Source organism: Kogia breviceps, chromosome 19, assembly GCF_026419965.1.
Source record: "Kogia breviceps isolate mKogBre1 chromosome 19, mKogBre1 haplotype 1, whole genome shotgun sequence".
NCBI lineage: Eukaryota > Metazoa > Chordata > Mammalia > Artiodactyla > Physeteridae > Kogia > Kogia breviceps.
The window spans coordinates 8,225,821-8,248,581 of record NC_081328.1 but is presented as its reverse complement, the minus strand read 5'-3'; the positions used below and the strand labels follow the sequence as shown (position 1 = coordinate 8,248,581).

Below are 22,761 nucleotides of genomic sequence, written 5' to 3'. Positions count from 1 at the left end.
GGGGTTTGGGGAAGGAGGAAGCCCAGGCCTTACGGAGGATGAGAGCTCCTATGAGTAGCTACTGGACCGGGAAAAGAGCAAGGGAAGTGGGAGGTCTTGAGAGGGAGGGGAGGCGTGGCCTTGAACGAATGGGCAGGGCCGTGGGGCCTAAAGAAGATGTGGCTAAATCTCTGGGCAGGACTTGAGCGAGTGGGGCGGGGCTTACTTTGGAAGGGCGCGTGATCCAAACGGAATAGGGGTTTGTCAGGCAGGGATCGGTGCTGGACCCCCGTACCTTGCACCCTGAACCCTGTACCCCGCATTCGGCATCCTATTCGGCACCTGTGCTGAGGCGAGCGGGACCGGCAGAAAGCGGGGCGGAGCCTGAGAGAGGGACTTAGGCGCGGGGAGGGGCGGGACCATGAGAAGGGGGCGGGGCTGGGGCGGGGGGGGGTAGGGGGGCGGTGTTTGTGTTGGAAAATCCAACTGCGCCACGGGGCGGAGCGGCCCCCCCAGCCCCGGCCTGGGAGAGGGGGGGGCCGCTCGACCCCCTGGGTGACCTTGGGGAACCTGAACACCTGGGACACCCCAGAACCAGGTAACGGGGAGCCGCGAAGGCGTCTGGAAAGGGAAACCATCTCCGCGCAGTGGGGCGGGACGCCTGAGTCGCAGGAAGGGTAGAGCTGGGGATGGACTTTCGGGTCTCTGGAAGGGGAGGCACTAGGAAGAAGACTGGGCGTAGGACATCTGGGTGCCCTAGAAAAGAGCAGGGCGGGGGTGAGGGAAGAGCTGGGCGGCAAATGTCCTGGGCTCCGGATGTCGACAGGGGCCTGAAAGGGACTCCCTGTTCCTCTTGGGCTGGGATTCCCCTTCCTGACCCTAGGGCGGGGGCGGGGCGCGGCGGTCCCTAACTGAAGGGCAGGACCAAAGATCAGGGTTTGCACTTAGGTCAGTACGATGGCCTCGAGGGCGGGTGTAGTCAGGGATGTGCATCTCAGGTCCCGGGCCGCGCCAAGTCTCCCTCTGGTTCTTCCCACGGGTGAGGTATGTAGCCTCAGCTCTGACCCTCACACTGGGAGCCCCGACAGCTTCCCAGCGGTAGCCTTCGCCCCCATCCCCTCCACCGCACGTCACCTCCCTGCACTCGGCCTCACCCCGATAGTCTCCTCATCCCCGGTCCTGCCCCCACTCTGACACCTCCCGTTCCTAGCTTCTCGCCCTTCTCGGGCCCTTCTCCGCTGAACCTTCGCGACGTAGCCGCGAGATGGCGAGAGCGAGACGTACAGCGCGACTCAGGGGCCTGGGGTGGGGGATGTGACCGTGAAAAACAGCCGAAGCCCCCCGCCCCGGCCAGAGGGAAAGGTGGGCTGAGGTGCTTGTTTGACTTCCTGTCATCTCGGTCCCCCCTCACAGGAAATTGTGGTCGGGAGGGCAAAGGGCATGGGCGGGGGAGGGGGTAGGGACTCCGCCTCCCGGAGCTGGAGTAAATAGTGGGGAGGGGGCACGCGGGCAGGTTGCTAAGCAACGCAGATTCGCTTCCTGTCTGCCGCGGCTTGTGGCTGATTTAGGATGGGAGTTGACAGAGTGGGGGGCTGAAAGACTGAGGCGAAGGTCGAGGGCAGGTCGCCTGGTTCTCGAGACATGGGAGATCCCTAGGAGGAAGCAGGGGAGCTGCGAGCGAGCTGCGCTGCCACAGAAACGGACTCGGCGTTGGTCCGGAGGGAGGCGGGACCCAGGCGCGGCGCTGAGCTCTACTCCCCTTCCCTCCCGGGGGTTGCTTGCCCTGTTGCCAGAGTAACTGGAGAGCTAGACTCAGGAGCCGGATTCCCTAACTCTCGCGTCCGCCCAATCCGCTCCAGCGGCTGCCTCTGACATCAGGGCCTTGGCAGCCAATGTGGAGGAGGCATCGTAGAGCGACAGGAAGAGGGAAAGGGGAGGAGAGGAGGTGGAGACTCGGAGGGGGTAGCTGCCCGGGACCCGCACGTGCACTCCCACACGCTCGCGCCCACTCCCTCTCCCCGCGCCCACTCCTTCTCCCCGCGCCGCACGAGCCCGAGTAACCCCCCCCCGCGCCTGCGCGGCGAGTCAGCGCTCGCCGCTTCCCCCAGTTACCCCCATGTAGGGACTGTTCGCAAATTAGTACTGGGCTGCACTCACTCCTCAGCCCCGGGGGAACCCAGACGTCTGGGTCCGCTAGCCTTTCTCTGGGTCTCAAGCCGTTACTGCCCAGCCTGGCGTGGGAGGAGCCAGCTACCTGTTCCCCACCAAACCCCAGTTGGCGCCCCACTCTCCCAGGTGGGCTGGGCGGAGCTGTGGTTTCCGGCCCTATATGCTCCGCCGCTGCCTTCCCGGGCTCTGGCTAAGGTTGCTTCTCCAAGACGAACGGAACGGGTAATCAGCACCCCTTTCCGAGGCTTCACTCGCTCGGGCTCAGCTGCTGTTGTTGGCTGGGGAGGGCGCTGCGGGGAAGCCCCGGACGGTCCGGGTGACTCTTCCCGGACCATCACAACCCGTCTTCGCGTGAATTCCTCCCCTTTGATGTGCACCAAAATCCTTCTCATCCCTAACGTCTCTTCCCCCACTCGCCCTGGTACTCTTTGCGCCTCCCTCGGCTCCTTTCGGGCTGCCTCTCCCGGTCTCCACTCGTCCTTCTCGGCTTCTCCCAGTTATATAACTCTTCCTCTTGCCGTGTCCTGATTTCAACTCCACAGACTCCGCCCTGGAACAGCGCGGGGAGGGGCAGGAGAGTTGGGACCCAGACAGATTCCGGCTGGCGGCCGGCTGGGGCACGGGGGATCCCGTTGATGGGAGACGGAGCCCCGCGGGACCTAGTGCCCCCGCCCGCCACCTCCCGCCCCCCACCCGAGATCTCGCCCAGGAGAGAGAAGGCACAGTATCTCTGAGAGGCGTGTCGGGACTCCGGACTCCGTCAGAAATGTGGGTTGGGAGGTCAGGGCTGGAGGCGGAGAGGAGGAGCCGAGAGGCCCGGGTCCAAGGGATTGGAGCCGCGTTGGGGGCAGAAGATCAGGGCGGGACGCCTGGGTTCCTTCCTTCCTCTCCTTTTTGGGTTCCCAGAATTCTTAAGGCTATTTCCCAGGAAGCTTAGCCTGAGGCTCCTCTCCGCCCTTCGGGGTCAAAGGTCTGTGTTAAAGGTGGCCTGGGATGATGTCACCAGTGCACGTGCCCTTTCCATTCCGGCCCCCTCCCCCCACCACACCCCCCGCCCCGAGTCCAGTTGCAACCCCGTACCATCTTTTTTCCCTCTCCCTTCCCTTGGCCTTAGCGTCCTGCAGGTGGGAAACCCTGGCCTGGAGTCTTGTGAGGGGGAGGGGCACGGGTGTGGTGTGGTGGACTTTGCCCCTTTGCTGGGCGAAGCGAAGCCTGGGTCACTTTTCCCTAGACTGGTACAGAAGAGCTTTTCCTGCAAGCCCACTGTCCCTCCTGGAAAGAGTCTCCCAGCAGTCTTTTTACTTTCCCACCTGCTGCATTGCCCGGTGTCTCATTGCCCCCGCCCCCGCCCCCGTATTGAGTTGAAGTGGGAGTGGTTGCCAGATAGCTACCTCCCAGGAGAAGAGCTGTGTGGTATACTGCTGGATACCAGCTCAGCCCTGACCTTAATCAATGGCACCTCACCCCCAGCCCCAAAGGGTCAAGAGACTATATTAGACTGAAAAGTCAGGGCCTTTATTCTGTGTAAGTGGGTGGATCTCTGTCTCTTGAAGGAATGGGACTCAGTTGATAGCTATGGCTGCCCTTCTCTATTAAGTCCTGGGATTGGTTATGGTATTGGAAAAAATTGGTTTCTCTTTTTAAGTACCTTAGGGCTTGGGCTGTCAGATCAGACCTGGATTCCATTCCCAGCTCTGCCACTTAGTGGCTGTAGAGACTTGGAAAGGTCACAACCTCCCTGTGCCTCATACTCTTAATCTGGAAAATTGAAATATTAATACCTACCTTCTAGGCAGTTGATAGGGAAAAAAATGAGATAATTTATGCAAAGCATTTAGCACAGTGCCTGGCACAACATGAACACTGAAGGAATGCTTGTTATGAAATGCTTATTGTTAAATGCTGTTATTATTTTTATTATTATGGTTGGTAGGCCTGCTTCAAACTGGCCGAGACCTTAGGAGTTCTCCAGGGAGGAGTGGAGAGTTTGTGCTAATTTGGTAGGGCGGCGGGGTGGGGGGGGGGAGGCGGAGGATGGGGCTGGGGATTAGCTTCCACTGCATTGTGCACTTTATTTGATGAGGGCTTTAGTCAGATTTGTATTGCTTTCTTTGCGATTATTTTTTCCCCCTTCTTGCAGAAGAAACAGCTAAGACTATTCCTCTGGCTGTGAAAATAAAATAATTGTATTGTGGTTCTTGATTTTTGAGCAAGACCCCAGCCCCCTCCCATGCTCTTTGGAGCCTTTCAGTTTTACAGAGGGACTCCACAGTTTCCTTTGCGGGGACAGGGCTGGCTGAGGGGTGTGTAAAAGGTTCGGGTGGGTGGGTAGAGAGACTAGTGCTGGGGGCTGGGGGGGGGCGGGTAGTTAAAGGAAGAGACCGGAAGGGAGGAGGAGGGAGCCTGCTGGTGGGGAGGAAGGGAGGGGAGGAGGAGGAGGAGGAGGAGGAGGAGGGGGAGGAGGAGGAGGAGGAGGAGGTGGAGGAGGAGGAGGAGGAGGAGGAGGAGGGAGGGAGGGAGGGAGGGAGAGAGGGAGGGAGGGGGTTGGGGAGAGCCTGCTACAGTTCTTTGTTTGACTCCGGGACTCAGGGACGGGGAGGAGGAGGGAGGGAGGCAGAGGCTGCAAGCGCCGGGGCAGGCCCAGGAGGCAGAGGAGGGACCGTCTCCCCCGCCCCCCCAGCCCCCACTCCCCCCCCCCCGCTGCTCCCCCCCCCTCCCTACCCGGACTCCGGGGGCACCGCCGGGGGACAGACACCCAGCAGGTAACCCCGGCCTGGCTCGCCCTCCCCTCTCGGGTTTTCCTCCACACCCTCCCAGATGACCCCTTTCCCCGGTTCCGTCTCCCCGTTTCCCCCGGCCTTGCCTCTTTGCCCCCAGCCCTCCTTGGTCCAGCTCCCCACTTGGGCTAGTCGCCTGCTGGCCGCGCCGCTGTCTCGTGCAGCCCAACTCCCTTCCCCTCGACCGACAGCCTGTGCGCCCCAGGTCTGCCCGCGGCACCTTTAGGGGCTCTGTCTTGCTGCTTCTCCAGGCTTTGCTTTCCTTCCGACCTGTCCCCTGGGGCTCTGAGGAAGGAGGGAGTCCCTGTCCTTTTCTCGTTTCCCCAGTTCCCCGCCCCCCAACTCTGGCCCCTTTCTCCTTCTAGCAGTCTCTAGGGGTGGGGAGAGAACCGGAATTTGGGGGGCCCTCTGGAGGGGCAAGGGGCTATGTGTCGCGGGCGAAAGGGTCTGTGAGTGTGTTTGGGGTGGGGGCGGGGACGGTTAGAGACCCGGCTGCCTCTCTGTTGTCCCTTTAAATGGCCCTCACATTTCTGGGGACTCGTGGGGGGGAGGTGGCAAGCCTCTGCCTGGGGGGCAGGGCCCTCTGTTCGTCCACACAATCGGGGTGGTAATGATTTAAAGGGACAGCCTCGGTGTGGCCGCTGCCACCCTGCGCCAGCGGGAGGGGGGAGCCGGCAGGCCTTGTCTGGGGAGGCTTAGCTGGCGAGCAGGGCATTTGAGGCTGAATCTGTTTCGGGGCCTGCCAGGTCTGGGACAGTGCTGCGGATGGGACCTGCACGGAGGGGTGACAGCTTGCCTGGGGGGCACTCAACCTGGGCCTTCTCCAGGGCCCCACCTTTGGGTTCATGGACTCCTTGGCCAAGAATCCTTGAGTCTAAACTACGGAGTCTGTCGGCCACCAGGTGGGGGCCACCGGCAGGTCTGCAGGTCAGCAGCCTGTCCTGGGCACACTGGAGCTGGCCCTTCAGCTTCCCCTTTTGTTGTTTGGCTCTGTGCACAAGAAAGCCCCAGCCCCTCCCCCAGCTCCCCCTTCCCGTCCACATGCCCCCCCCACCACACACACCCACCCCAGCTGTTGGACAGATGAATTACAGCCTCCGGCTTGGGGCCAGGGCTGGTGAGGGATTAAAGCTCTGGGGCTGGCCCTTTAAATGGCTGTTGGCCCCTCCCCCACTCTGCTGTCCAGACACCCCATGCACACCCCGCTGACCCCCTTGGCTGCCCCTCACTCCTTCTCTTGGTCTGTCCTAAGGCCCCTCCCAAGCATCCCCTTCTTCCCCAACACAACCACAAATACAAATGCTACAGACTGACACACACACACACACACACACACACACACACACACTCACCCTCTCTCTCTCTCTCTCTCTCTCTCTCTCTCTCTCTCTCTCTCTCTCTCTCTCTCTCTCTCTCTCTCTCTCTCTTTCTCTCTCTCTCTCTCTCTCTCTCTCTCTTACTCACTCACTCTCTGGTCTCACATTCTGAGTGTCCCTGTCCTGGAGGGTTCCAGCCTCAAGCTCCCTTCTCCAGCAGAAGGACCTTGCCTGCCTGGCCTCCCTAGCCTGCAGCTGACCACTACCCTGGCCAGGTGAGGGGCCTTGCATGGGTCAGAAATAGCACCTCCCCTGGGGGCAGTCTCATCAGCTGCTGAGGCAGCTTGCAGCACATTGCATCATGGAGGCTGGGGGCTGGAGGCCTGAGCCTCTGGGGCAGGGGGAAGGATGGGGGCTGGAAGGACAGGGAATGGAAAGGCTAGACTGGGAGCCCAAGTGTCTGGGTGCTTAAGGGCAGAGAACTATGGCTAAGAGGGCAGAAAACATAGGTCCCTGAGGAGTGAGTTTGAGGTGAGGCAGACTTAGGTCTGACCCCTGGATGGACACCAGATTCTTGGTCCTGGACCTAGACACCTAACTTCTTGTCTCTGAAAGTTAGGAGGGGAGGGAGTGGGCCTCTATCACCTAATTGGGCCACATAGAGGAAGGAGGTGATGGGGAAACAGGATATGGCCTTGATGGGTAGATGGAAGGGAGGCTTGCAGCAGAGGCCACTTCCAGACCCAGGCCCAGAGTCACAGTCCTTGCTGAGGAGGAAGGCTCCTCCCTGCTGGGCCTGTTCATCTAGTCTGGCCACCTGTGCTGCTCACCAAGACCTGTCTGCACCAGCCTGGGGGAAGGAGAGGGGGCAGAGTCCAGAAGGTGGGGTTGTCTAGTGTCTTGATAAGGTTAGGGAGGAGGCAGAACTGAAGGAAGAGTTTCTGTGAGCCTGAGGCCAGGAATGAAGCTGACCTGGGTGCAGATGTCAGAGGCAGTTAGGGCTACTCTGGAGCCAAGGACTCTCAGCAGGAGGGTCCAGTCAGAAGAGGGATCATGGGTTAGGTGTCCACTGTGGACTTAACGCAGATGCTGTAGCATGCTCCCCTCACTCCCTGGTCCAGGCTGCTTCCTAAAGGGGAAGGCTGAAGGACCACTCTTGGGTTGGCTTTTTCTGGTTGCCATGGAAACAGATTCTCTCATCCCATCTGACCACCAGAGACAGGTTTCTCCTCAATAAGGGGACAGGGGGCATAGGAAAATTCTCCAGCTTGGGAGATCCCACCTCTAACTGGCTTTTTTCTTTTAGGTTCCCCCAGGCACCATGCCAGCCCCGTAGTACCACCCACCCCACCCACTGTGGTCTGCTGCACCCTACTGCTGGGGCACTGGTTCCAATGAGACAGGGCACACCAAACTCCCATCTGGTAAGTCCTGCCCCTGAGCAATGCAGCGCCTCCCCGCAACAGTCCAGCTCAGCACCATATGCAAGAAGGATTGATATGATCTAGATCATGCCCACTCCTCAGAATGGTCCAGTCCAACTCTGAGCATCCCCCCCACCATGAGGTGATTGAGTGGTTCAGTCTTCCTCATTTATGGAGCTCCCCTCTGTTGCCTATGAATGGTTCATCCCTGTACTTCACCAGCCTCTCAACTACCACCAAAAAATCACCCCCCCTTCCCCCTACCCCCCAGTGCTACAACTCAGTTACTTGCTGAATTGAATTAACCTGGGGTTTGCAGGCCAGAAAGTAGAGATAAGATACCTGGAGGGATTTTTTCTTGAGGGGGGGGAATGAGGAGGGCTTTGCCCCTATAATAGTTGTTGAACAGCCTGGCTTATGGAGGGTGACTGGGAACTGATTTGGAGAGATACTGGAGGCCACTGTCACAAAAACCTGCCGTTGCCATGGCAGTCTTGGCATTCCCACCCTTCCTTCCAGATCCCTTCGCTTCCTTTCTCTCCCTACTGCACCACAGCATTTGCCCCATACATCCTAAATCTTACTCCTCTGTGCTTCCCTCTCTCCTTCTGCCACTTCTCTGCCTAAGGCCCTGCTCCATCTCATCCCCCATTCTTCTGAGGAGAAAAGATGGTACCTAAGCCAGAGACTTAAGTTCTCTGAGTGTGTCTTGCTCTTCTCCACTTTTCACTAAGTTTTGAGTGGGACTGTTTCCTTCTATGTATCTCTATTTGGTGAGATGGTTTGCACATTGGGGTGCCTCAGTGGAATTGCGTTGAATGAATGTGTTAACTGAACGAGCTTCAGGGCCAAGAAACCAATGGCTTCTGAGAAATGCTGCACAGCCTCCTACCTACACCTTCTCTAAAGACATGAGACATCTGGGATGGTACTGTGGAGTAGAGCTGAGGGGCAGGCTGACCTAGAAATGTCCTTTGAGGATAAAACCAACAGAGAATAGTACAGAGGCATTATAGAAGAGTAGTAAGAATGAGGCTCTGGAAAGAAGCCTAGCTCTTACTCTCTCTTGTGGAATGACCTTGACAGAGTTATATAACCTCTCTGAGCCTCAATTTCCTCATCTGTAAAATGGGGTAGTACTACGTCAGGTTCTGGAGGGGAGTTTTTAAAAATGTATATAAAGTGCTTAACACAGTACCTGGCATGTAATAAGTATTCACTAAATGCTAGCAATTACCATCACAATGGGAGCCACAGGGAGCTGTGAGGATAAGTGAGGATGCTGAGGAATAGGACAGAACTTAAATGAAGGCACCCAGACCTCCAAACGCTTGACTCAAACAGAAGGATCACTGATCCAGTAAGACATCAGGATTCAGGGGAGTGGGGCGAGGAGTCTGCCGGGTCAGCCTGCTCCAGTGTTTCCCTGACTCTGTTCAGGAACATGAAGGCAAACACAGAAGGGCATGTGCAGAGAGACACACGTGATCACGGCAAGTGATGCAGAGGCAGTCCCAGACAAAAGACCGAGACAGGAGCCAGGCAGACACACAGACAGAGACAGCCCCTCGGAGTCGTGTAGACAGGCATAATGACAGGAACGCGTCAGACACAGGCACTGAAGGAGACAAGATGAGCAGATATGCAGGTGCACACGGAGACAGACACCGGGACTCACACACAGGCCGACCTTGTCAGACAGACTGGTGAACACAGCGGTCCAGTCAGAGGCAGACACAAGGCTCGCAGTGACACATAGCGGGCCAGGGCCGGCACTGTCACTTCTCGGTGGGGGGCGGGGAGGGGCCAGCAGCGGGGGAAGGCTGGGGAAGGGAATCCCGAGCGGGCGGCCTGCCCGGGGTGGCTGAGTCAGAGCGGAGCCCCAGCCGGCGGCCCTCCCCTACGCCTCCCCCTCCCCCAGGTAAGAAGCGAGCTGTAACCCCTCGCTTCCACCAGGCAGAACAGGGCCTGACTGGGAGCGGGACGCGGCGGGGTTCCCGGGCCGGCCCCACCTCCTCGCGCGTGCCGCGTGCCTGCTAACTCCCTGCTCGGTAATACCCTAACTGGGGGGTCTTGTCTTTGGCCGGCACGTGAATCTGCGTGCTCACGTCTGGACCCTCATCCCGCGCGGCGGGAGCGGTGTGCGGAGGGGCTCCTCCCGCCTGGAGCCCAGAGAGAGTTAAGTGGGTGTGCTTGATAGAGTGGGTCCCTCTCGGGGCGCTAGGGGGAGGGGGCCGGTTAAAGTCCCCGAGTCCAGAGCCCGGATGGAAGGGGCGGAGCTGGGCTTAGCCGGGAGTGCCCGGATGGAGAGGGCGTGGCCTCGGCAGGAGAAGAATTAACCCTTTCTGAGCGGCTGACTCCCAGTGTCGTGGGTCCGACTGGAGAGGCCGGAATGCCTGCCCCAGAAGTATACCGTCCTCTTTGGCCGTGTGCGTCTACCTCTCATCTGTCTTTGAGGAGTCTCTGGGTGTCTGTCTTTGTGCCTGCCGGTGATTGTCCCCTCCCCTGGGTTAGTACGGACGCCGGGAGTCGGGGAGGGCTATTCCTGCCCCAAAGCGAGAGTGGAGGTGAGAGTAGACCGCGAGCCGGCTGCTGGCGCCTGGGGAACAGGTGTGACCGCGGCGTCGGGGCTGCCCGGCGCGGGGAGGGGCCGTCACGGGGGAAGACGAGAGGGGAAATTCCGCGGGACCGGTGGGGAGCGGTGTGTGGGCTGAGTTGTGTCTGCCTCTGACTGTGTGTGTCTCTGTGTGTTCAGGGAGGCGGGGGCTGAGTCAGTGGGAATAGGGGAAGGTTTTCTGGGTGACTCACGCTCCCCCACCCCAAGCCTGAATCAGACCCCGAGGGAGGGCTTTGTACAGGAGGCGGATGGGAAGTCAGGCGACTGGGTCCCTGGTGGGGACAAGGATCCGAAGTGGTTGGCGAGAGTGAGTGTGTGTTTAGTGTACAGGAAGTTTTTGTTCTCAAGTGAGGGCTGCTGTATTCCGAGTACCGGCGTAGGGGTTTGTGGATAGAGGTGGCAGGGGGCTGGAGGACGGGACTCGCTGTTTTAGGGAAAGCTGAGTCAGTTCCCCGTGGGAAAGGGGAAGTGGTAGAGGGGAAGTGTCATCATCGCAGAAGGGGAAGCTGCATTTCCTGGTAACTGGCAGCGCCCTCGGCACCACTTCCCAATCGGGGATCTGTTCCTCTGATGTCTGGACCCCGGGTTCCCCGTTTTCCCATGTCTGGTCCATGGGTCCCGGGACTTAGGTGGGGGCAGCCGGCCATGGCTATGCTTGACCGCAGCTAAGCGCTGTACTTGGCCCAGGGCTTGGTAACTGACATAAAGGCTGTATGGTGAGGAGAGAGGGTTGTGACCGAAACTTCGCGTGAACCGCGGAGAGGGTCCTCAGAGCCCAAGCGCCTACCAGGGCTCGCCGGGGAGTGGCACGCCGGGACCTGTAGGGTCCAAGCGCTTGCGTGCAAACAGACGACCTTGCCCTGCAGATCGAGGACTGTTTTCACCAGAAACCCGACTGCCCTTGTGGGCTGGGTGGAAATTTCCCCACAGCTCAGACTTCTTTCGGCGAAGGCGAACTTTCCAGCCGCCCCCAGCCCCTCGTCGCGCGTTCTCCCCCGGCTTCCTGCCCGGCGCTAGCTCCAGCTGGAGCGCTGGCCCCGCCCCCGCCGCTTTGTACTCTACACTCGCCTCTCGCAGCTCTTTGTACTCTAGACTCTCAATGGACCGATCCCGGGAGCGGAGCCGGCTTCCTACCTGCGGGGACGCGGGGTAGGCGAGCAGGACGCGCGGGGACCGAGATCCTGGGCTCAGAGAGGCGAGAAGGAAGAACTGGGGCTAAAGGGAAGGTGCCCAGGAAGGGGAGCGCTGCTCCCGTCGTGGGTCGAGCCAGTACCGACGGGAAGGGGTCGGGGGGGGGGGGTTGGTGAAGGAGGAAGTGAAACGGGTTCTGGGTTCTTTAAGGGAGTGGGCGGTGAGAGTGGGACAAGGGTGATGTCACCGCCGGGCGGGGCGGGCGGGCCCCGCCCCGCCCTCCTCCTTCCTCCCTCCTTCCTCCTCCTTCCTCCCTCCTTCCTCCCTCCCGAAGGACCCCCCCCCCCCGTACTCTTACACACGCCGCTTCCGCTGCGCAAGTAGCCACGTCACGGGCAACCCCCGAAATCCCCCCTCCCTTGGGGGGCGGGGGCCACGTGGGCCGTGGGGAACCGCGTGGCCCCGGCGGGGAAGGACATAGAGGATACGGGAGCCACGCGAGAGGGGCCACTCGGGACCGCTGTGCGCGACTTCTCAGAAGTTGGGGGATTAGAGGACGGTTTTGGTTTTGGGGGTCGGTTGGTATTGAAGACCTACAGAGCCAGGGGAAGTGGAGGAGCTGAAGGAACTGAGTATGAAGCTGGGGGCTTGACCATGGTTTGGGATGGGGGTCAGGCGTGTGGGGTGGAGCGCTCAGATCGCGGCGCGGGCAGGTTTGGGTGCCGTAGAAGTCGCCGTGAGTGGCCAGCCCTAAACAGTTCCTAGGGGGTGGGGAGGTCAGGCACTGGGCGAGGTGAAGTGAGGAGGGGGAGCGCCGCCTGTGTCGGCGTTGTCCATCCGTCTGCTGTCGGTCGGTGTTAGGCGGCGGGGCAGGGGGCGTTTCGGGCGGTCTAGCGCGGACCACCGGCGGCTCTGTGGGCGCGTGGGACTTGCGGGTAGCTCCATGCCCCAGGCCGGCCCGAGCGTGCGACCCGCCGCCTTCACCCGCACGGGTCTCAGGCTCCGCTTGCCTCGACCGGCCTAGTGTCAACTTGGAGATGGAGACCCTAGGTGGGAGCCGCGGGGTCACGTCGGGGTCACCCCGGGCAGAGCCTGTCTGACCGGCTCCGCCGCCCCTCCTCCCCCGGCAGCGGCCGGGCTAACCTCGCTCCTATTGGTCCCGGCCAGGCTGTTACTGAGGCGGAGACACGGGTGATGATTGGCTTTCTGGGGAGAGAGGAAGTCCTGTGATTGGTCAGGTCTCCGGAGCTCGCCGACGCCGGGAGAGAAAGCTCCCACGGAGGCCGGGTAAGCGGCCGCAGCGCTGCAGCTCGGCCCGCGGGGATCCCGGCTGGAAGCCTGGCAGCGCAGCCACCCCATCGCACCGACTGGCCCTTCCGCTCCCCTCACTCCCCTGCGGCTCCTTAGGCCGGGTGGGCCGCTCCTCAGGGATAGCCAGCCCTGCGCAGATCACAGACCTGTGGGCGCCACAGCCAGGCCAGCTCAGCCCAGCCCAGCCCAGCCTAACCTAGCCTGCGGCCCCGACTGTCTGCTGGCCCGCTCACCTCACTCCTTTCCCCCTCCTCTCCGTAGAATTGGCTGTGAAAGGCCCTGGGCGACCATCTGGGGGCAGTGGGCACTCCTGTCAGAGCGGCTGGAGCCGGACCATCGCCCCAAGGAGCTGGGGCAGGGGGCCGTGCCCGATCTCTGGGGCCACTGCTGACCTGGTAAGGGAAGACTGGGGCCGGTTCGGCTGTGTGTACCTTGACAGCTCAGTCTCTGTCCCCAGTAGGATCATAATCTCTTCTCCTTGACTCAGGCTGGATGCATCGGGCAGTGGACCCTGCAGGGGCCCGCGCTGCACGGGAAGCCTTTGCCCTTGGGGGCTTGAGCTGTGCTGGGCCCTGGAGCTCCTGCCCGCCCCATCCCCCTCCTCGGAGCGCATGGCTGCCTGGAGGCAGGTGAGAACTTGGTCTGTCTCTCTGCCTCCAGGCGCGCCTCTTCCCATCTCTGCTCCTCAGTCTCTGTGTCACTCTCGTTTCTGCCGTCCCGTGGGCCTTAGTGCAGTCCTCAGCTGCTTTCTCTTGTTTTCTCAGTCTCCTCCTTCCTAGGTAGGGACAAGACTTCCATCTTGCTGTACATTAACAGCGCCCTTCTCTCTCCAGGTGCTCTGCCAGCATCGGGCAGCCCCCACTCCCTGCTCCCCTACCTCCTTCACATGGCAGTAGCTCTGGCCACCCCAACAAACCGTATTATGCTCCAGGGTGAGTGAGGATTGAAAGGTGCCGGGATGGGAGGTAAGGCTGGGGCCTTGAAAGAGTTTGCCAAGCCTTGCCACCTCCCCACCCCTTCTGCTCTGTAGGACACCCACCCCAAGACCCCTCCATGGGAAGCTGGAATCCCTGCATGGCTGTGTGCAGGCACTGCTCCGGGAGCCAGCCCAGCCAGGGCTGTGGGAGCAGCTTGGGCAGCTGTACGAGTCAGAGCACGACAGTGAGGAGGCTATACGCTGCTACCACAGCGCCCTTCGATACGGAGGAAGCTTGGCTGAGCTGGGTCCCCGTGTCGGCCGACTCCAGCAGGTGGGATGAGGCAGGACACAGGGGGCTAGGATTGTGCTTTCTGACTCAGTGCCCTCGTCTTACGTCTGCCTCTGCCCTGTGCTCTGCACTCTTCCCCCACCTCCTCAGGCCCAGCTCTGGAACTTTCATGCCGGGTCCTGCCAGCACCGACCCAAGGTCCTGCCTCCCCTGGAGCAAGTGTGGAACTTGTTGCACCTTGAGGTGAGGCTGGGACTGCGCGGGCTAGGGAGGAGGGCCGGGCCAGGCCAGGTCTGCACTGGTGCCATCTCTCCTCTTTCCGTCCTCAGCACAAACGGAACTATGGGGCCAAGCGGGGGGGTCCCCCGGTGAAGCGAGCCGCCGAACCCCCGGTGGTGCAGCCTATGCCTCCTGCAGCACTCTCAGGCCCCTCAGGGGAGGAGGGCCTGAGCCCTGGAGGCAAACGCAGGAGAGGCTGCAACTCTGAGCAGGTATGATTGTATGTGGGCGCACCAGCAGTGAGGGGGCAGGCTGGGGCGAGGAGTGGGACTCTCACACTCTGTTTTCTTCCAGACTGGCCTTCCCCCAGGGCTGCCGCTGCCTCCGCCACCATTACCCCCAGCCCCACCCCCACCTGGCCTAGCCACCAGCCCTCCATTCCAGCTGACCAAGCCAGGGCTGTGGAGTACCCCGCATGGAGATGCGTGGGGCCCCGAGCGCAAGGGTTCAGCACCCCCAGAGCGCCAGGTGAGCACCTCTCTGTGGCCCCCTCACCTCTCACGTCTTACTTCCAAGTCCCTGTGTCCTCCGTTCCTCACGCAGTGTCCTCGTTTCTCGCCTACAGGAGCAGCGGCACTCGCTGCCTCACCCATATCCATACCCAGCTCCGGCCTACCCTGCGCACCCCCCCGGCCACCGGCTGGTCCCGGCTGCACCCCCAGGCCCAGGCCCCCGCCCCCCAGGAGCAGAGAGCCATGGCTGCCCACCTGCCACCCGTCCCCCCGGAAGTGACCTTAGAGAGAGCAGAGTTCAGAGGTCGCGGATGGACTCCAGCGTTTCACCAGCAGCAACCACCGCCTGCGTGCCTTACGCCCCTTCCCGGCCCCCCGGCCTCCCCGGCACCACCAGCAGCAGCAGTAGCAGCAGCAGCAACCCTGGTCTCCGGGGCATGGAGCCGAGCCCAGGCATTGTGAGTGACAACCGCAGGTGGCGGGCGGAGCGGGGTGGGTGAGCGGAGCTGGTCTGGGGTGGCTGGAGCAGCCCTCTGACCACCGCCGTCCTACACTTGCAGCCCGGCGCTGACCATTACCAAACTCCCGCGCTGGAGGTCTCCTCTCACCAAGGCCGCCTCGGGCCCTCGGCACACAGTAGTCGGAAACCATTCCTGGCGGCTCCCGCTGCCACCCCCCACCTGTCCCTGCCACCCGGCCCCTCCTCACCTCCTCCCCCCCCTTGTCCCCGCCTCTTACGCCCTCCACCCCCCCACGCCTGGCTGAAGGGCCCAGCCTGCCGAGCAGCCCGTGAGGATGGAGAGATCTTAGACGAGCTCTTCTTCGGGGCTGAGGGACGCCCCCGCCCTCCCCCGCCACCCCTCCCCCACCGCGAGGGCTTCTTGGGGCCTCCAGCCCCCCGCTTTTCTGTGGGCACTCAGGATTCGCACACCCCTCCCGCTCCCCCAACCACCAGCAGCAGCAACAGTGGCAGCCACAGCAGCAGCCCTACTGGGCCTGTGTCCTTCCCCACACCTTCCTATCTGGCGAGAAGTATGGACCCCCTTCCCCGGCCCCCCAGCCCAACACTGAGCCCCCAGGACCCACCTCTTGCACCCCTGACTCTTGCCCTGCCTCCAGCCCCTCCTTCCTCTTGCCACCAGAATACCTCAGGAAGCTTCAGGCGCCCGGAGAGCCCTCGGCCCAGGGTCTCCTTCCCAAAGACCCCCGAGGGGGGGCCGGGGCCATCCCCAGGCCCCCTGAATAAAGCCCCCCAGCCTGTGCCGCCCAGGGTTGGGGAGCTGCCTGCCCGAGGCCCTCGACTCTTTGATTTCCCCCCTACCCCACTGGAGGACCAGTTTGAGGAACCAGCTGAATTCAAGATCCTACCTGATGGGCTGGCCAACATCATGAAGATGCTGGATGAATCCATTCGCAAGGAGGAGGAGCAGCAACAACACGAGGGAGGCGTGGTCGCCCCGCCTCCTCTGAAGGAGCCCTTTACGTCTCTGCAGCCTCCATTCCCCACTGACACAGCCCCAGCCACCACTGCTGCCACCGCCACTACCCCGGCCACCCAGGAAGAGGAGAAAAAGCCACCACCAGCCCTGCCACCACCGCCGCCTCTAGCCAAGTTCCCACCACCACCCCAGCCGCCGCCGCCGCCAACCGCGCGAGCCCCACCAGCCAGCCCGGCCAACCTGCTCAAGTCCTTGGCCTCCGTGCTGGAAGGACAAAAGTACTGTTACCGGGGGACTGGAGCAGCTGTTCCCACCCGGCCTGGGCCCGTGCCCACCACTCAGTATTCCCCCGGTTCCTCTTCAGGTGCTACCGCCCCAGCGCCCACCTCCGCGGCCCCGAGCACCCAGGGCTCCCCACAGCCCTCCGCTTCCTCGTCATCTCAGTTCTCTACCTCAGGCGGGCCCTGGGCCCGGGAGCGCAGGGCGGGCGAAGAGCCAGCCCCGGGCCCCATGACCCCCGCCCCTCCGCCCCCACCCCCGCCCCTGCCCCTGCCCCTGCCCCCGGCTCGCTCTGAGTCTGAGGTGCTAGAAGAGATAAGTCGGGCCTGTGAGACCCTTGTGGAGCGGGTGGGCCGGAGCGCCGCAGACCCGGCCGACCCAGCGGACACGGCAGATCCAGCGGACAGCGGGACTGAGCGACTGCAGCCCCCAGCTCAGGCCAAGGAGGAGAGCGGGGGGGTGGCGGCCGCAGCACGACCGGGGAGCAGCAAGCGGCGGCAGAAGGAGCACCGGCGGCACAGGCGGGCCTGTAAGGACAGTGTGGGTCGGCGGCCCCGGGAGGGCAGGGCCAAGGCCAAGGCCAAGGCCCCCAAAGAAAAGAGCCGCCGAGTGCTGGGGAACCTGGACCTGCAGAGCGAGGAGATCCAGGGCCGCGAGAAGGCCCGGCCGGATCTGGGCGGGGCCTCCAAGGCCAAGCCGCCCGTAGCTCCGGGCCTTCCGCCAGCTCCTGCACCCTCTGTCCAGCCCACACCCCCGGCAGCCCCTGTCCCTGGGAAGAAGGCTCGGGAGGAAGCTCCAGGGCCACCGGGTGTCAGCCGGGCGGACATGCTGAAGCTGCGCTCACTTAGTGAAGGGCCCCCCAAGGAGTTGAAGATCCGGCTCATCAAAGTAGAAAGTGGTGACAAAGAGACTTTCATCGCCTCGGAGGTGGAAGAGCGGAGGCTGCGGATGGCAGACCTCACCATCAGCCACTGCGCTGCCGACGTCGTGAGGGCCAGCAAGTGAGTTGCGGGGGTTGTCACCGCTGAGGTTACTGGCCTGGCCCGGCGGGAGGCTCCCTTCCCCCAGCACTCTGATATTCCTGTTCTCATCTCACTGTCCTACAGGAATGCCAAGGTGAAAGGGAAGTTTCGAGAGTCTTACCTTTCCCCTGCCCAGTCTGTGAAACCGAAGATCAACTCGGAGGAGAAGCTGCCCCGGGAAAAACTGAACCCGCCCACACCCAGCATCTATGTACGAGGGCCCTTCGTGCTCGGAACCGCCCCTGCCTGAGGGTTCTAGGACAGTGTTGGGACTGTTGGGGGCCCCTGAGCCTGGGACGGGGCTCTGACCTCAGCCCTGTCTCCTGGTTGTCCCGCAGCTGGAGAGTAAACGGGATGCCTTCTCGCCGGTGCTGCTGCAGTTCTGTACAGACCCTCGAAATCCCATCACCGTGATCCGGGGCCTGGCAGGCTCCCTGCGGCTCAGTGAGTGTGGAGGCAGAAAGGCGTGGGGAGGGCTGCGAGGATCTGGGGCTTTGGGGCCCTCGGAGAGTCCCCGCTCTGGAAGACCCAGGGCCACAGCTGTAGTGAGCTCTCCTCAGTCACGTGTAAGCCATATTTGAAGAGTGCTCTGAGTGATGGGTCAGCTGACCTCAGGCTTTCCTCCCCCGATCTGTCTGTCCCCAGCAGTGGGCAGGTGGGAAGGGGATGTATCTCGGGATCTGGTTAGTCACTTCTGGTGTCTTGGTGATTAAGGATGAGAAGAATACAGGTTGTGTAAAATCCAAGGAGACTCATGGTTTGGGGCTTTCTCTTTTTCAGCCTTTTATTGTGCACAATTTCAAACCCCTTCCAAAGCAAAAGGAAACCATACTGAGTTATAGAAATTAATCGTTTCCTGTAAAAATTAATCTTGTTTCCTCTGTTTTCTTGTAGCCTTCTCTTACCCACGTATCCTCCCTTTCCTCCAATGTTACTGAAGCACAGTCTAGGCTTTTACTTGATGAAATCTGTCATTGGATCCAATGATAACTTAAACTGTTATTCATTGAGCACCTACTGTGTGCCAGGTGCTTTGCACATGTGGCCTTATGGACACCTGAGGACTCTGGGGGAGGGGCTGGGACTCAGAGCAGCAGTGGGAGAAAGGGAGTTGGTTATGATCCAGGTAAAGGCCAGGCCCTGGGAGGGCCAACCCTCCCCGCTTCATGAGGGGCTGGGGTTCTCGCCTGTTCTTCCTGGGCTGAGCTCTGAGAAGCCTGTGTCCGCTGCGTCAGTCTTGGGGAGCAAGAAGGGAGAGGGTGAGTTGGGGCCTCGCTCCCCGCCCTCTGCCCCTTCCCCAACACTCTGCTCGGCCCTCCCTTGCAGACTTGGGCCTCTTCTCCACCAAGACGCTGGTGGAGGCGAGCGGTGAGCACACGGTGGAGGTGCGCACCCAGGTGCAGCAGCCCTCAGATGAGAACTGGGACCTGACAGGCACGCGACAGATCTGGCCCTGCGAGAGCTCCCGTTCCCACACCACCATTGCCAAGTACGCGCAGTACCAGGCCTCATCCTTCCAAGAGTCCCTGCAGGTGAGAGGCGCGCGTGGGCAGAGGCAGGGGGTGCGGAATCAGGGGACTTGGAGCCCCGGCTGCGGCGGTAGGGCTCCTGGAAGGCCGCTGACCCAGGCCTGCCTACCCCTGTGACCAAGCAGGAGGAGAAGGAGAGTGAGGACGAAGAGGCCGAGGAGCCGGACAGCACCACGGGAACCCCTCCTAGGTAGGGACGCTTCGCCTCTGCCCTTCAGGACTCCTTCCTTTCCCTGTGCTTCCCCACCAACCTGTGCTCTCTGCCCCTGCAGCAGCGCACCGGATCCGAAGAACCATCACATCATCAAGTTTGGCACCAACATCGACCTGTCCGATGCCAAGCGGTCAGTGGGGCTGAGGCGAGCAAGCTGGGGCGGGAGTGCTGATGGGTCAGCAGAGTCGGGGTAGCTGCTCATTTCTGTTGCCCCCCTCACCACGGCAGGTGGAAGCCCCAGCTGCAGGAGCTGCTGAAGCTGCCCGCCTTCATGCGGGTAACCTCCACGGGCAACATGCTGAGCCACGTGGGCCACACCATCCTGGGCATGAACACGGTGCAGCTGTACATGAAGGTCCCAGGCAGCCGCACGCCAGGTGCGCTCTTCACTGGGTTGCGGAGTGCGGCGCGCGCGCGCGCGCGCGAGGAACGCGGGGGGCGAGGCTGCCTGGCCAGCGCTCCTCCGTCAACCAATGAGCGCCCAAGGGCGGGTTTGTCGCGCAGCGCAGGCCCGGCTCCGACCAACCGTGCAGTTCTCTGTTGCCCCCTTCAGGCCATCAAGAGAACAATAACTTTTGCTCGGTCAACATCAACATTGGCCCAGGAGACTGCGAGTGGTTCGCGGTGCATGAGCACTACTGGGAGACCATCAGCGCTTTCTGCGACCGGTGCGCGCCGCCCTCCGCCCACCTCCTCGGGTAGATAGAACCCCACGCCCCATCCCAGGATTCCCAGATTTCCATCTGACCCTGTGGCTACCCTCCAGGCATGGCGTGGACTACCTGACGGGTTCCTGGTGGCCAATTCTGGATGACCTCTATGCTTCCAACATCCCCGTGTACCGCTTCGTGCAGCGCCCCGGAGACCTCGTGTGGATTAATGCGGGGACCGTGCACTGGGTGCAGGCTACCGGCTGGTGCAACAACATTGCCTGGAACGTGGGGCCCCTCACCGGTGAGGGGGCGGGGCCAGGTGGTGGGGTGAGCCACTCAGCGGTGAGGGGCTGGGGCCCCTGGGGAGTGAGCCCCGTTTGGGGGGGGGGGCGGGTTTGGAGGGCGCCAGGCCAGCCGTGAGGGAAGGGGCGGGGGCCCAAGTGTCTCGGGCTGGGGAATCCTGTCGTGACCCTCTCTGGCCCGCAGCCTATCAGTACCAGCTGGCCCTGGAACGATACGAGTGGAACGAGGTGAAGAACGTCAAGTCCATCGTGCCCATGATTCACGTGTCCTGGAACGTGGCTCGCACGGTCAAAATCAGCGACCCCGACTTGTTCAGGATGATCAAGTGAGGGAGGGCCCTGTTTGGGAGGGAGCCCATCTCCATCCGACCTGGCCCGCCTTGTTCTTCCTGGTTCCAACCCCTCCTCTCCCACCTCTCCACCTTTTACCGTGTGCCCTGCAGGGCTGCTCTGCTGGGCGGCTGACGAGGCCCCTGGCCTGAGGAGCTTTGTTTTCTAGTGGTCCAAGTAGACAAAAACCACATGAAACCTCCACTGTGACGAGGATGTGTCGGGGGCTGTGACCTGGGCCAGAAGCGGGGAGGCCCCGCCCCGTCTCACCACCTTCGCCCCGCCCGCAGGTTCTGCCTCCTGCAGTCCATGAAGCACTGCCAGGTGCAGCGGGAGAGCCTGGTGCGGGCCGGGAAGAAAATCGCCTACCAGGGCCGGGTCAAGGACGAGCCCGCCTACTACTGCAACGAGTGCGACGTGAGTGCGCCCTCTCGCCCTCGCGCGCTTCCTCGGAGGGAGGCGCTCGCCTCCGGCCTCCCTCCCTCCCGTTGACCGCCGCCTCCTCCCCGCCGCAGGTGGAGGTGTTCAACATCCTGTTCGTGACGAGTGAGAACGGCAGCCGCAACACGTATCTGGTGCACTGCGAGGCCTGTGCGCGGCGCCGCAGCGCAGGCCTGCAGGGCGTGGTGGTGCTGGAGCAGTACCGCACGGAGGAGCTGGCGCAGGCCTACGACGCGTTCACGCTGGTGAGCGCCCGGCGGGGCGGGGACCCGAGGGGGCGCCGGGGCGGGCCCGGGGGTGGGCGACAGCGCATCCTGAGCCCCGCCCGCTCTCTCCCGCAGGCCCCGGCCAGCACGTCGCGATGAGGCCGGACGCCCCGCCCGCCTGCCCGCCCGCAGGGCGCCGCGGGGCCACCAGCACACGCCTGGGCTGGACCTAGGTCCCGCCTCTGGCCGGGAAGGGGGTCGGGCCCAGCCCTTTCACCCCATTGGCAGCTCCCCTCATCTAATTTATTAAGAAAAAGAATTTTTTAAAAAACAAATATGAGGAAAAAAGGAAAAAAAATGGGAGACGGGGAAGGGGGCTGGTAGCCCCTCGCCCACCAGCGCCTCCCCTCACCGACTTTGGCCTTTCTAGCAACAGACACAAGGACCAGGCTCCGGCGGCGGCGGGGGTCACATACGGGTTCCCTCACGCCTGCCAGCCGCCCGCCCGGCGCAGATGCACGCGGCTCGTGTATGTACATAGACGTTACGGCAGCCGAGGTTTTTAATGAGATTCTTTGTATGGGCTTTACCCCTCCCCCGGAACCTCCTTTTTTACTTCCAGTGCTAGCTGTGACCCCTGTACATGTCTCTTGTTTATTCACTTGGTTATGATTTGTATTTTCTGGTTTTTTTGTTTGTTTTTGTTTTTTGGTTTTTAATTTATAACAGTCCCACTCACCTCTATTTATTCATTTTTGGGAAAACCCGACCTCCCGCACCCCCAAGCCATCCCGCCCGCCCCTCCAGGGACCGCCCGCCGCCGGGCCCTCCCTGCGCCCCAGTGTGTGTCCGGGCCCGGCCCGTCCGTCTCCGCCCGTCCGCCCGCCCGCGGCTCCAGCCGGGTTCTCATGGTGCTCAAACCCGCTCCCCTCCCCTACGTCCTGCACTTTCTCGGACCAGTCCCCCACTCCCGACCCGACCCCAACCCTGCCTGAGGGTGAGCGACTCCTGTACTGTAGGGGAAGAAGTGGGAACTGAAATGGTATTTTGTAAAAAATAATAATAATAAAAAATAAATAAATAAAATAAATTTTTAAAGTTTTAAAGAAAGAACTATGAGGAAAAGGAGCCCCGTCCTTCCCAGCCCCGGCCAATTTTAAAAACACGGACCTTCCCCTTACAACCCACCCCCCTTTTCTTTTTAAGCGTGAAACAGCCCAGGGCCAGGGCCTCACTGGGGCAGGGACACCCCGGGATGAGTTTCTCTGGGGCTTTATTTTCGTTTTGTCGTTTGTTTGTTTTTCTCCTCCACGCTGGGGCTGCGGAGGGGTGGGGGGTTTACAGTCCTGCCCCCTCGCACTGCACTGTCTTTCTGCCCCAGGGGCAGAGGGGTCTTCCCAACCCTACCCTTATTTTCAGTGATTTTTGTGTGAGAATATTAATATTAAAAATAAAATCAGAAAAAAAAATCTCTTTTCGATAAGTGCTGGTGGTAGCAGGGAGAACACTGGGAAGAGGGAGGCGAGACCGTGATTGATGGGGACGGGAGCCCCTCCCCGGAGGCGCCTGTGGAATGTCCAGAGCTCGGTCGCTCCTCGTTATGGGGGGGTGCCTAATCCTGGAGCCGCATTCCAGGATAAGGGGGGGTGGGGTGGGGAGAGGCTGGGCCGGGGGAGGGGCAGG

At 61.7% G+C, this 22,761-nt stretch overlaps 1 protein-coding gene across 9 annotated transcripts; it reads left to right on the top strand.

The window, feature by feature from the left end:
- The first annotated feature begins 440 nt into the window (after positions 1 to 440).
- On the top strand, positions 441 to 22,547 carry KDM6B (lysine demethylase 6B). Of its 9 annotated transcripts, none has more exons than XM_059048952.2 (24): positions 442 to 577; positions 7,548 to 7,665; positions 12,581 to 12,700; positions 12,986 to 13,119; positions 13,212 to 13,353; positions 13,558 to 13,656; positions 13,755 to 13,974; positions 14,083 to 14,175; positions 14,262 to 14,423; positions 14,506 to 14,679; positions 14,777 to 15,121; positions 15,224 to 17,382; positions 17,488 to 17,614; positions 17,742 to 17,847; positions 18,730 to 18,935; positions 19,058 to 19,122; positions 19,205 to 19,276; positions 19,375 to 19,523; positions 19,700 to 19,814; positions 19,913 to 20,100; positions 20,286 to 20,427; positions 20,722 to 20,848; positions 20,947 to 21,117; positions 21,214 to 22,547. In XM_059048952.2, exons 5-24 carry the CDS (start codon positions 13,217 to 13,219, stop codon positions 21,235 to 21,237), a joined length of 4,881 nt encoding a protein of 1,626 aa, XP_058904935.1. In that variant the 5' UTR covers positions 442 to 577; positions 7,548 to 7,665; positions 12,581 to 12,700; positions 12,986 to 13,119; positions 13,212 to 13,216; the 3' UTR covers positions 21,238 to 22,547. The 9 variants fall into 9 exon arrangements, with proteins under 9 accessions (XP_066877423.1, XP_058904935.1, XP_066877427.1 ...); XM_067021321.1 differs by lacking the exon at positions 442 to 577 and adding an exon at positions 6,438 to 6,516; XM_067021322.1 differs by lacking the exon at positions 7,548 to 7,665 and having other exon boundaries at positions 441 to 577.
- Positions 22,548 to 22,761: the final 214 nt, after the last annotated feature.

Bases quoted from the DNA above. Each gene is read 5' to 3' on its own strand.
- KDM6B (XM_067021322.1), top strand. From the start codon at position 13,217: ATGCATCGGGCAGTGGACCCTGCAGGGGCCCGCGCTGCACGGGAAGCC. The intron at 13,975-14,082 runs GTGGGATGAGGC...CCACCTCCTCAG, and splicing joins GTGTCGGCCGACTCCAGCAG to GCCCAGCTCTGGAACTTTCA. The intron at 21,118-21,213 runs GTGAGCGCCCGG...TCTCTCCCGCAG, and splicing joins CCTACGACGCGTTCACGCTG to GCCCCGGCCAGCACGTCGCG.